At 32.9% G+C, this 13,315-nt stretch overlaps 1 protein-coding gene across 1 annotated transcript in view; it reads right to left on the bottom strand.

Annotated features, from left to right (window-relative positions):
• The window catches only part of IQCB1 (IQ motif containing B1), a 54,363-nt gene that overhangs the window by 6,237 nt on the left and 34,811 nt on the right, over window positions 1-13,315 (bottom strand). The window contains exons 10-11 of the mRNA XM_031959724.1: window positions 9,165-9,307; window positions 1,660-1,808 (exon numbers count right to left, since the gene is read on the bottom strand). Of these exons, the coding sequence (XP_031815584.1) occupies window positions 1,660-1,808; window positions 9,165-9,307 (292 nt within the window). The remainder of the gene's footprint in view (window positions 1-1,659; window positions 1,809-9,164; window positions 9,308-13,315) is intronic.

The following is a 13,315-nucleotide window of genomic DNA, read 5'->3' as shown; positions in this document are numbered from 1 at the left end:
TAGACAAGATCTGAGTTCAAATTTGACACTTTCTGGCTATGTGACCCTGGACAAATCACTTAAATTTTACTTGCTTGATCCATTGGAAAAGAAAATGGAAATCTCTTTAGTAACTTTGCCAAGAAAACTCCTTAACAGGATCACAGAGTCAGGACTGAAGGACTGAACAACAAAGATTAAGGAAGGAATTAGTCCTACAGTCCAAAAACATTTATAGCTTTTTTTTTTGGTGGGGGGAGGTGGCAAAAAATGAGAATCAAGGAATGGCTGAGCAGGTCAAGACACATAAATGTGTGTATGCAATACTATTGTGCTATAAGAAATGATATTCATCTTCTGAGAGAAACCTGACAAGACTACTATGAAATGATGCATTTCACTTTTGAAGGGAACAGAATCAGAACAATTTGTAAAATGACAAAAGTAAGGTAATGCAAACAACTTTGAAAGAATAAAAGACTGATCATTGTAATACCAACCATGATTACAGAAGACAAATGTTGAAACATGCTACCAAATTCAGAGTAGAGAGATAAAATGACTCAGAACGAAGAACTAGATATGTATTGTTTTGGATATGATCAAAGCAGAAATTTTTTTTCCTTGAATATATGTATTTGTGACAGGATTTTGTTTTCCTTTTGTACTCAATTGAAGTGGAGGATGGGGAGAGGGAGACTGGATTGGGAAGTACTGAAAATGGAATTTTGCTAATTAAAAAGTATAAAACATAATTTTTTTTAAAAAAAGCAACTTAGAACTATATCCAATAAGTACTGAAATATGTATACTCTTTGACTCAGCAATACTATTACTAGTTTTATACTCCAAACATATCAAAGACAAAGGAAAAGAACTCAAATTTAGAATGATTTTTGTTGTAGCACTTTTCATATTTGTAAAGAATTAGAAATTAAGGAAGGGGTAATGAACATCAACTGGAGAATGAATTTGTAATGTCAATGTAATTAAATATTATTGTGGTATAAGAAGTTTTGAAAGACATGGATTCAGAGACACCTAAGAAGGCTAAATTGATACAGAGTGAACTGAGTTCACTTCAGGAGAACAATTTATATATAATACAAATTTATACAAACTACTATTGATCACACAATAATGCGAAAAAATGACTTTAACTTAAGAGTGCTGATAATATAGTGACTTATTATGACTTCATAAAACTGATAATGAAACACGCTTAGCATCTCTTGGAAGAGAGAGAAATACTATGAATAAAGAATGAGATATCCAGTATGTAGATTTCTTTTGCTTAACTATGTATGTATATTTCTTCTAAGGGAGAGTTGTAGCTATGGGGTAGTTTGTAGACAGTGATAGTGATCCTTTCTCAAAAGAAGAGCATTTTTAAAAATGCATAGTAAAGACAGAGGAAATTCCAAACTGGAGATACAAGTAGAGCAGTTTTGCTACAACTATATTAACTTTATTATGTATTATAGAAATTTACAGTTTCATATATAATCTCTCTTTTCTGTTCTTTGTATACTGAAATGGTCACATTAAACTTAAAACAAACACTAAAATTTTAATTTAAGAAATGCACAATCACTGTAGTATAGAAATAATGCCATGAATATTATCCATGAATGAAATTAAAATTATTTAAACATAAGGAGGCCTAATTTAATAACTCACTGCTCTCTGAAGGATGACTGCTGCCTTATACTCCTTTAGAGACTGCTTTTGTTGACTAAAGCTTTTCCTCTGTCTATATCCCCTCCAGTGTTTCTGGATAATCCGTGCTGATTTTTCCTCCATTTCTTGGATATGTTTTCCCACTTGTCCTACAAAAAAAAGAATAAATTAAAGCACACTCAATTTTACTGCTTCCAAATGTCGATTTCAAAAGTGTGGTAATTTCTTTAGCTCTTTCATCCTTCACACTTTTTAAAAAATTTTCTTTTAAAAATATCTGAGTAGCATCATGGCATACTGGAAAAAAGGCCAGCCTTAGAGACAGGAAGATGTGGGTTCAAATTCTGTTTCCGATACATTCTGGCCACACAGTACTAAGCAAAATCACTTAGTCTCCCAAGAGAACCTCTACAGCTATAAAGCTGTAGATCTGAATTGCTAAAGGAAGTTTTCTCATTGAGAATTTCCCTAAACTTAAGAAAACGCAAATCTGAATCATCTCATTCCTCCTCTAAGTCTTATCTTTTGTTTTACACAATTAATTCTCTTTCATCTACACCCCCAACCTCACTTGACACTGAACCTATGCCAAAGCAACTGACAGGACAACTGGCCAGAGTCTAACTCATTATACACCCAAAGTCATCTTTGTTGTTGTTCAGTTGTTTTCAGTTCTCTTTGTGATTCCATTGGGGGCTTTCTTCACAAAGATACTACAGTGGTCTTTTAATTTCTTCTTCAGTTCATCTTTGTTGTTGTTCAGTTGTTTTCAGTTCTCTTTGCGATTCCATTGGGGGTTTTCTTCACAAAGATACTGCAGTGGTTTTTTAATTTCTTCTTCAGTTCATTTTAGAGATGAGGAAATTGAGGAAAACAGGGTGAAGTGATCTGCCCAGAGTCATGCAGCTAATAAGTATCTAAGGCAGGATTTGAACTCAGGAAGATGAGTGTTTCTGACTCGAAGCCTGGTACTCTATCCACAGCAGGGCCTAGTTGCTCTTCATGCTCTTCCACACAGTAGAGAGACGTGTATTTCATCTTTTCTTCCCCAGGACCAAGCCTGGTCATTAAAATCAATCAATCAACATTTAATAATAGCTCACTAACCAAGAGACAGGCACTGTGAATAGTTTTCATTCTTCCTTTCTAATTTCCCTTTGTGTTCCATATTGGCCTTGAGTTTTTAGAGATAAATTCCTTCTTGGAATTTCCCATTATGCAACTGTTCACTCCTGGGTAACATGTGAAGAACAATGGCCTTTCTTTGGTGATATTCAGATTGTTATCTTAGTGGGATTCACTCACTGAGTGTTAAATTGTCATAGCAATGAAAAAGTGACTCCAAGCAAAATGACAGGTGCAATATGTGATGGAATTTTTAAAAATCTGTAAAAGATTAAGTGGACAATCTTGCAAATGGGACACTGACTTTCCCACAAGGAAAGAAGCATAACTTTAATCAGACAATGAATACTTAAGAGAAAGAGAATTTCATGACTAACTAGAAAAGATTCCCAGTGTTTTACTCCATAAGCTCCTGAGTACTCAGGAAGCAGCAGAGTAGAGTATATGGTTGTGGTTTAGAAGTATGTTCCACAGACATTAGTCTGCTTATGACTAATGTTGAACACAGTAATAAAGGAAGACGACCATGCTGCTATCCATTCCATTGTTTAACAAAAAAGGAGAGGATTTCTAATTTGGTCCTAAGACCTAGTATGGCAGCATGATATTTTCTCTGGAGTTAAGAAAACCAGAACTCAAATCCCATCTTTGTTAAGTACCACCTGTGTGACTGAAGGCAATTAACTGTACTTCACTGACCTCAGTTTCATTCTATACAGAATGAAGCAACTAATTATACTAGATGATATCTGAGTCTCCTTTCAGCTCTAAGATCCTCTGACCCTTTGAGTTCTGGCTTGTATGCCAGTTCTATGAGCATGGATAAATTACTGAAATTCTGTTCATTTCAATTCTATATCCCTAAAATGGGAATACAACTACTTATACCACCTAGTTATCATGAGGTAATTTAGTTCAACCTATATCTTAGCACAAATTCCTATGATACATCCATACCACCTGATCACTGGGACATCCCTTGATGACCCACAGTACAGGAGAATTCACCATCTTCCCAGGATAACTAATTCATCATGCTCTGAACAATTTTTCTCATATTGTGTTATAATATCTCATGCTGGGTACAAAATCCAACAGTGAGACATTCTCTGCCTTCAAAGAATGTATGTTCTCCTAAGCATTCTTTTCTGAGGATATCTCCTCATTTAGCTTACATTTAGGAAACTGAAACCCCCAAATAAATGAGACGATAGTAAGAAAACAAAGCCACCTCATCAAACTACTATCTATCAAATAACTTTCTCATGATTATCTAAAGCTGTAAAACGTTTTACTAAAATCCATACTTATTATGTCCAAGGTATCTTCCTAATCTATTATTCTAACAACTCTGTAAAAAAAAAAAAAAAAAAAAAAAAAAAAAAAGGATATAAGGAGCAGTATTATCTGTTCTTGTTAACTCATGCTGGCTCATAGTGATCACTGCTTTCCTTGTCAACTATTCTTAAATTCTTTCTTTCTTAATAATTTTTCCAAGCATAAAGGTCAGGCTTATATGCTTACACTCTGGAAAATTGAAATTCTTCAACCTTTTGCAAACTTGAGATGTGATCATCTCAAATTCTGTGACAAATCTTCCTGTCTGGATATCTTTTCAGAAATTGCCATGAAAAGCTGAGCAGAATGGATAAAGTGCTAGATTTTAAGTTGGGAAAATATAGCTTCAAAATTGCTTCCAAAATGGATTTCTTGGTGACTATGAACAAAGTTGCTTTAACTTCTCTTTGCCTTAGTTTCTCCTCTATGAAATGGATATCAGGATACTTATAGTATCTAACCCACAATACTGCTGTGATGATCAAATAATACAGATGTATATAAAATGATCTACAAACTTTACATCTACAAAATGAAAGTAATCTTTGCTATTGTCATAGTTTGACATTTTGTCTGGGCCTGTTGCTATGAACTCTTTGAAGGATAGCTTTGTTTTCTTATCATTTCCTCACTTATTTGGGGGGCTTCAATTTCCTTATTTTTTATCCTCTGTCCTCATTGACATTGTCCTCATTCTCATTGACAGATAAAAAGAAAATAAGAGTTGAGTATTTTTGTCTTCTGTAATTATCATATAATACTTTTTTAGGAAGTCCTTTTAATAGTTTTTAAAAATTTACTTTTGTTTTACTTTGCATTTATCACAAAATCATTCTGAATGCTTAGCGCATTTTTGACATGTAATAGAACTATTTCACTCACTTTACTGTTATCTTCCCTAGCTTTCATGTTCTATACATATCTTTTTAAAAATCTAGAGTGGTGGATCCTGTGCAGCCACAGAAGTCTCTTTCAATTGCTTTGCACTCAGTATTTTCCCAAAAGGTGTAATTTCTATAGTATTTCCTACACAATGAAGTACAGATTGCTGAATAGGAAGGCATTCCAAGGTGATAACAGGCATAAAGAACATTTGGTCCTGGGATTTGGAGCTGAACATGGGCTTAGAGATCACCAAGGCTGGCCCTTTCTTTTTACAGATAAGAAAACTGAGGCCCAGACAAGTTAACTAACTTGCCAAAGGCCACATATGTAGTAAATAATAAAGAATCAAGATTTAAATAAAGGTCTCTTGCCCTCAGACTCCTTGCAGATATGGAGGAAGAAGTAAAGGTTTGTGGAATGGGAAACAAATATGGTTAGAGCAAGACTTTTGGTCTTCACTACCCCAACCTTTTTCTTAATAGCTAACAGTTTAAACTGGATTAAGGAAGGCATTAGTGTCCCAATTTTTCCACAATCCCTTCCGAACTTGTCATTTTTCTTTTCTGTCACATTAACCAATTTGACAAATGTGAGGTAGTCTCAGAATTCTTTTAATTTGCATTTCTCTCATCATTAGTGATTTGAAGCACTTATTCATGTGGCTATTGATATCATTAACTTATTTTTCTGAAAACTGCCTGTTCATATGCTTTAACCTTTTATTAATTAGAGAATGGTCCTTATTCTTGTAAATTTGGCTCAGTTCCCTATACATTTGAGAAATGAGGTCTTTATTAGAGAAACTTGTAAAATTTTCTCCCAGTTTCTTGCTTTTCTTCTTATTTTGGATGCAATAATTTTATTTGTACAAACCCTTTTAATTTAATTTAAATTAATATTCAAAATTATACATTTAATCTCCCTCTGCTCCTCTCTCTTGATTAGATAAATTTTTCCCTGATAAGGAATTGATAAATTGTTATGGTACATAATTTTTCCCATACTTCCCTGATTTGCTTATATCATTCTTTATGTCTAAATCATGTACCCATTTTGAGTTTAACTTGTATATAGTGTAAGATGTTGGTCTCTGCTTAATTTCTACCAGACTGCTTCCCAGTTTTCCCAACAGTTTTGTCAAATAGTAAGTTCTTGTCCCCAAACTCTGGCTCTTTGGATTTCTCAAACACTAAATGACTCAAATATTAAATTAAAGAAAAAATTAAATTTCTTCTCTACATTGTGTACCTAATCTATTCCAAATGACCAACCACCCTATTTCTCATTCAGTCCTAGACTGTTTTGATAATTACTGCTTTGTAGTATACTTTGAATTCTGGTACTACTTGGCTCCTTTTCTTTACTTAAAAAAACCAAAACTAATTCTCTTGATATTCTTGACCTTTTGTTCTTCCCAAATGAATTTTGTTATTATTTTTTCTAGCTTAATAAAAATAATTATTTGGTAGTTTGATTGGTCTAGCATTGAATAATAAGTAAATTGACTTAGGTAGTATCATTTTTATTATATTGGTTCAACCTACCCATGATCAATCCAGTATCAAGATCCAGTATCTTTGCCATTTCTTTCTCTAGCTCATTCCAGAGATGAGAAAACTGAGGCACATAGAGTTAAGTGACTTTCCCAGGGTCACAAAGCTAGTAAGTATCTGAAGCCAGATTTGAACTCAAGAAGAAGAGTTTTCCTGACTCTAAGCCTGGCACTTTATGCACTGTATCACCTAGCTGCTCAACAATTGTTTAGATCTCTATTTGTATGAAAAGGTTTTTGTAATTGTATTCATATAGTTCATGTATTGGTATTTTGGCAGGTAGACTCTCAAGTATTTGATATTATGTGCTGTCATTTTAAATAGTATTTCTCTCTTTCTCCTAGGCTTTACTAGTTATACATAGAAATGCTTATGATTTATGTGATTTTAATTTATATCCTGCAACTGTGCTAATGTTGTTAGTTGTTTTGATTTGTTTTTAGGTGATTTCCTCAGATTCTCTCAATCATACTATCATAATATGCAAAGACAGCTTTATTTCCACATTATCTATTTTTATTCCTTCAAATTCTTTTTCTGGTATTATTGCTACACCTAACATTTCCAGTATAATATTAATAATAGTGAAGTTGGATATCCTTGCTCAATTCCTAACCTTACTGGGAAGGTTTTTATTTTATCCCTATTACAGAGAATGCCTGATTTTGGTTTTAGATAAATACTATTATTATTATTTTAAGAAAATCACCATTTATTCCTATGCTTTCTAGTGTCATAAACATGAATAGGTGATATTTTATCAAAAGCTTTTTCGGCATCTATTGAGATAACCATAAGATTTTTGTTTTTTGATGTGGTCAAATTATGCTGATAGCTTTTCTAATATTGAACCAACTCTGCAATCCAAGTATATATTCTACCTAGTTATAGTGTATGATCCTTGTGATATACTGTTGAAATCTCTTTGCTATTATTTTATTTAGAATTTTTACACCCAATATTCATTAGGGAAATTGGATTCTACAGTTTCTTCCTTTGTTTTTCCTAGTTTAGGTATCAGCATGAAATTTATGTTGCAAAAGAAATTTGGTAGGACATCTTTGTATATTTTTCCAATTACTTTATATAGTATTGATAGTAATTGCTTTTTAAATGTTTGGCATCCATTTAGTCCTGGGGTTCATTAAAGTTTTTTTAAAGTATTTCAATAAGTTAGGCAGTAAGTGATAAGGGACTAAACAAGCACGGTAGCTGTTGTCAATGACATCTACAAGAGATATGGCAAAGTAAGAACTGACAGGATTTGATATGACCAGATTAATAAAAGTGAGGAGTCTAGGATAATATTGAAGCATTGAGGCTGGATGAGTAGGAGGATGGTTACACCTATCACAGTAATAAAAAAGTTGAGAACAGTTAAGGTAACAAGCATTTATTAAGTGCTTACTATATCCTAGTTGTTGTGGGAAGCACTAAAAATACAGATAAAAAAGAAAGACAGTTCTTACTTTTTGGAGAGGTGAGGAAAGTTAATGATTTTTGTTTTAGATATGCTGAATGTGAGATAACTTTAGGACTTCCTGTTTGAAATGTCTAAAAATCAATGAAAACTAGACCTTAGAAGAAAGTCTAGGGCTGGCTATATCAATCAAGGAATTATCTGTACAGCCTTGGAAATGATGCAATCAACAAATGAAACAGTATAAAGAGAATAAAGAAGAGGTCCCAAAACAGAACTTTGGGGGGTATCTACAAATAAGGGGCATGATGAATGATGAATCACCAAGGAAACTGAGGATAGCTGAACAAATAAGAAGACAACCATGAGATAACTGTCCCAATAACCTAGATGAGTAGAATATCAAGGAAAGAAACATTACCTACCAGTGTATAAAGGTCAAGAAGAATGAGGTTTAAAAAGTCATTAGATTTGCTAATTAAAGAGATCACTGGTAACTGGAGATAAAATTGTTCAGTTGATAAGCATGGAAACCAAATGACAAGACACAGGAAAGGAAATTGAAACACTAAATAAATAGATGGCTGTCTCATGGAATTTAATCATGAAAGGGAAGACAAATATAGAATAATAGGTAGCAAAGATGGTAAAATAAGTGAAGTTTTTTTTTTTTTTTTTAATTTGGGGAGACATGGTAAAGTTTTGTACAGAGCAGAAAAGGAGGTAGTAGAAAGTGAAAGCATGAAAATTAAAAAGTGATTCCATAAAAAATTGTTTACTTGGAACTCCTTTGTAGTTTCTTAATGAACAAATTTTCTTATATCTCCTTCCTGGTTATATAAGAAACTGTCAAAGCTGAAGGGTACATGCTTCATGATCAGTTTGGCTTCCCTTTCTGTCCTATCACTAGTGGGAGTCTTAAAATAAGGTTTTCACTTATCTATGGTGGCCCGCTTAAACACAAACTTTGTTTTTCCTAGTAGGGCTGACTATATTAACTAATTTATCTTAACTATAGGAATCATAGTTAAAGACTTAAGAGTCTTTAAAGATCTGAGAAAGGAACAACAAATGAGGATGATTGAATAAATCTGTGATTTAAAAAAAAAGCAATGGAAAAATACTTTTTCAGGAATTACACAGTAACCTCTTATTCTTACACAAATAGTAATGTCAGCTCTTACCTGGATGAACTATTTCCAGCAAATTTAGCCGATATTCCTGGGATATTCTCATGGCCCTTTGTCTTTGAAGTTGCATTTGTAATTTGAGGTCGTCTTCTTCCTTTTGCTTCTTCAGTTTAAGCAGCTGTTTTTCTCTCTTATTTCTAGTAGATGGAAGTATTAACGGAGACTTAAAAATAATATTCAAAAATCATACAGCCACAAAAATATTATCCAATAATCAAATCTGCATTGTCTTGGCCAACATTTACAAAACTACCTAGCTTTCTTTAGTCACACCTACTTCTTTCTGTCATCTCTGACAGGGATAGCAAAGAAAGCCAACAAATATAATGTTATTTATTTTTTCTCTGAACACTGTTTAAAATGAGGATAGAATTGAATAGGGATATTCAAACTATAATCTCTTCATCTGAATGACCAGATTTGCCTGGAGCAAATCAATGATCTAGAGTCTCAGGCAACTAAGACTGGAAACTGTGGAAGAAACTATTCTTTGGGACAGTTTCCTACAATGAAATCAGTTCATTGTCACATTATCCTAATTTCCCACTACTTTATTTCAAATTCAGTATGGCAGCAGAAAGTGGATAGTAGTCAGCAAAAACAAGTTCTAGTCCAGGGTCTAGTGAAAGTAATTTCACTTAATGAACTGGATCAAGTCTTCTTTGGGTCCTGGTTTTTTCTTTTGTAAACTATGGAGCTTGAAGCTTGGGAGGAGGAGGAGGTTGAAGGCAGGGATTGAACAAGATGATCTTTTAAAGGCCCTCCTAGTTGTGACACTGTATGATTATATAAGATCTATCTATTTATCTATCTATCTATATTAAACACAGGAGTAAAATGGGCAAAACAATGCTGAAATCATGTTTGAATTTTCAAAGATTCAGGTATATTTTCACTTTTTTGGTGGCCTCCTCTTTCCCATTTGGCACCCCACCTCACAGGATGTTTGAAATATTCAAGGTGCCCTATTGTAGAGTTGCACAGTGACTCATGTTACAATTTTGATTTTCTAATCTTTTCTCAATTATAATTACCTCTTCTGTCCCCTCTACCCCCATTTCCTCAGGGAGACCCGGTTAGAAGAATCATGAATTAATTTGATAAAGTAATTTGTATTACAAGACTAGTAGTTTAAGGTATCCCTTCTCCCAGTCTCATTTGAACAGGGACTTAAAAACACCTTAATACAGAGGAAGATTTTGTTGTAGTTGAGTCGTTTCAGTGTTGTCCAACTCTCTGTGACCCATTTGGAGTTTTCACCATTTCCTTTTATATATCATTTTTACAGATGAGAAACTGAGACATATAGAGTTAAGTGATTTGCTCAGGGTCACACAGATAAGACCAGATTTGAACTCATAAAAATGAGTCTTCCCGACTCCAAGTCCAGTGCTCTATCTACTTACCACCTAGCTATACCACAAGGAAGAATTAATATACAATTTCCTGTTAATAGAGTATATATATAGGTAAGTGAGGAATTGTAGACCAAACAATTAAGTATCTCCCAAATTACATTATGTAGGAAGATAGCACTAAATGTTATCTATATTCCTTGCACAAGCAAAGCCTTTAAGAAAAATACAGATTGATAACAAATCCAACAGAATTTTTAGAAGAGTTGAAGGAGCTAAAAATGATATATAAAAAACAAATGAGAGATACGTAAGAAAGCTATGAAAAAAGAATTAACAGCTTAGTAAAGAAGGTACAAAACCTCACTGAAGAAATTAACTCCTTGAAAATTAAAAGTAATTGAATGGTAGTTAATGACTCCATGAGACATCAAGGAATAATATAATGAAGTAAAAAGGCTTTTTAAAAAGCAAATTAATTACACTATTAGCTGCTAAAAACAAAATAAAACAATAAATAAAAATAAGTAAGTAGAGGAGAAAGAACCTAATCGTAGACAGTTACTATGGGATTAGAAAAGATCTGGGGTTTATGTTCAGAGGAACATAAAGCAGCTAAAAGTCACTTCTTTTTCAATGAGAAATGTCAAAATGGTCCCCAAAACAAAAAGAGTTCTTGGAAGAACTTTAAAAGGACTTTAAAAATTAAATAAAAGATTTAGGGAAAAAAAAAGTAAAAGTAATCCGAGAAAATCAAGAAAATGTCAGCCAATTTGACATAATCAAAAACTTGAGAAAGAAAATAATTCCTTGAAAACTAGAATTGGGCAAGGGGAAGCTAATGATGTTTCAAGATACCAACAAATCAGATTAATGAAAAAACAGAAAAGAAAGTGAAACATTCCATCAGAAAATAACAGATTGAAGAGAAAACATAAGGATGGTTGGACCATCTGAAAAATATGATCAAAAAAATCTGGATACAGTATTACAAGAAATTATCAAGGAATATTGCCCTGAAGTTCTAGAACAAGAAGGCAAAGCAAAAATAGAAAAATCCATCATTCATCACATGAAAAGGTACCAGGAGGAAAGTTTACAGGAATAATATAACCAAGATTCAAAGCTCCCAGGTTAAGAACAAAATATTGGAAACATCAAGGAAAGAAACCAAATCGACTATCATTGAGCTACAATAAGAATTACAGAAGACCTAGTAGCTACCACACTGAAGAATCACAGGTTGAATAATGTTGATGACACGTGGTGTAGTTTCTCTGTTTTTCATTTCCAGAAAATAACTGTCTATGTAATTAACTTGATTTTTTTAAAGCTCTATAGAACAAAATAGCTGGGGTTATGACCAAGGGTAATTTCCTCAGCAAAGTCAAGTATAATCCTGAATGAGGGAAAAGGGTAGTAACTCAACTGAGAGACTTTCAGGTTTTGTGACCAAAAACCCAGAATATAAGGGAAATTTTGACATATAACACCCAGGAAAAATATAAGGTAAACATTAAAGACCAATTATAAGGGACTCAATAAGGTCAAATTGTTTACTTCATATCATTGTCATCATTATTTAGATAAGTTAAAAGAAAAGCTTGGGTTGAGCTGAGTATGATGGGGGGATTCTAAAAAAACTAAAACCATGTAGAGAAAGATAAAAAGGAATAATTATCTCATACAAATGAAGTATAAAAAAGAAATGCTAACAGAAGAAATTAATGGGGGGAGGGTAAGTAATGCTAGAAATTTACTATCATCAGAAATGGGTTAAAGAGGGAAAATACATAACAACACACAAATACACACACACACAGAGAAAGAGAGACAGAGAGAGAGAGGGAAGAAGGGAAAGAGAGGAGAACAATAGAAAAAGTCTTCTAAATTCAGAAAAAAAAAGAGGGCAAAGGGATAGAGTAGAAGGAAGAGGAGGAAAGGGAGGTATTTTTAGAGGGGTGAGTGGATTAATGAATAGGAGAGCAAGATAGTGGGTAGAATTGAAGCAGAGGAGCGAGAAGAGAAAGGGCAAATATGGTGAGAAGAATAATGAGGAAAAAAGAAATAAGAAAATATAAAATTGTAGCTTAGAATGTGAATGGGATAAAGTGACTCAAAACAGAAATGAAGAGCAGATTAAAAGTTTAAATTCAACTATATGTTGCTATCAGAACACATTATAAAAATGAGAGATACACAAAAAAGATAAAATAAAAGGCAGAAGTAGCATTTATTATGCAAAAAAAGCCCCAAGAGATAGTAATCAGGATCTGGAAGTTAAGGTTAAAATAGATTAAATCAAAAAGTGAAAAACAAAGAAACTACACTATTTGTTACCAACATTATTCAATATTGTTTTAGACCATTTAAAAAATCTAGACAGTAAAAACACAGGAGCATACGTCTGCCAAAACAAAGAAACTACATGAACATAAAGACAAAATACTTTTTACATAAACTCAGAGCTAAGTAACTGAAGCAATATTTTTTGTCCATAGGTAGGTAATGCCAATATAAAATTTTAAAACAACAATTTTACCTAATTTATTTATTCACTGTCACCCCAATTAAATTACAAAAAAAAATTTTTTTTACTGAGTTAGAAAAAAATAATAAAATTCATTTGAAAGAGCAAAAGGTCAGGAACTTCAAAGAAAACAGGAAAAAAAAGTAAAAGAAGTAGATTCAGCAACATTAGACATTAAACTATGTCATAAGGAAGAGCTTTATTGACGGGCAAAAAGGATAATTTTGATTATTTTAAACCAAAATCTTTTTGTAAACCTA

Source organism: Sarcophilus harrisii, chromosome 3 (genome assembly GCF_902635505.1).
Source record: "Sarcophilus harrisii chromosome 3, mSarHar1.11, whole genome shotgun sequence".
In the NCBI taxonomy this organism is placed as follows: domain Eukaryota; kingdom Metazoa; phylum Chordata; class Mammalia; order Dasyuromorphia; family Dasyuridae; genus Sarcophilus; species Sarcophilus harrisii.
This window is presented reverse-complemented; position numbering and strand designations above follow the sequence as displayed.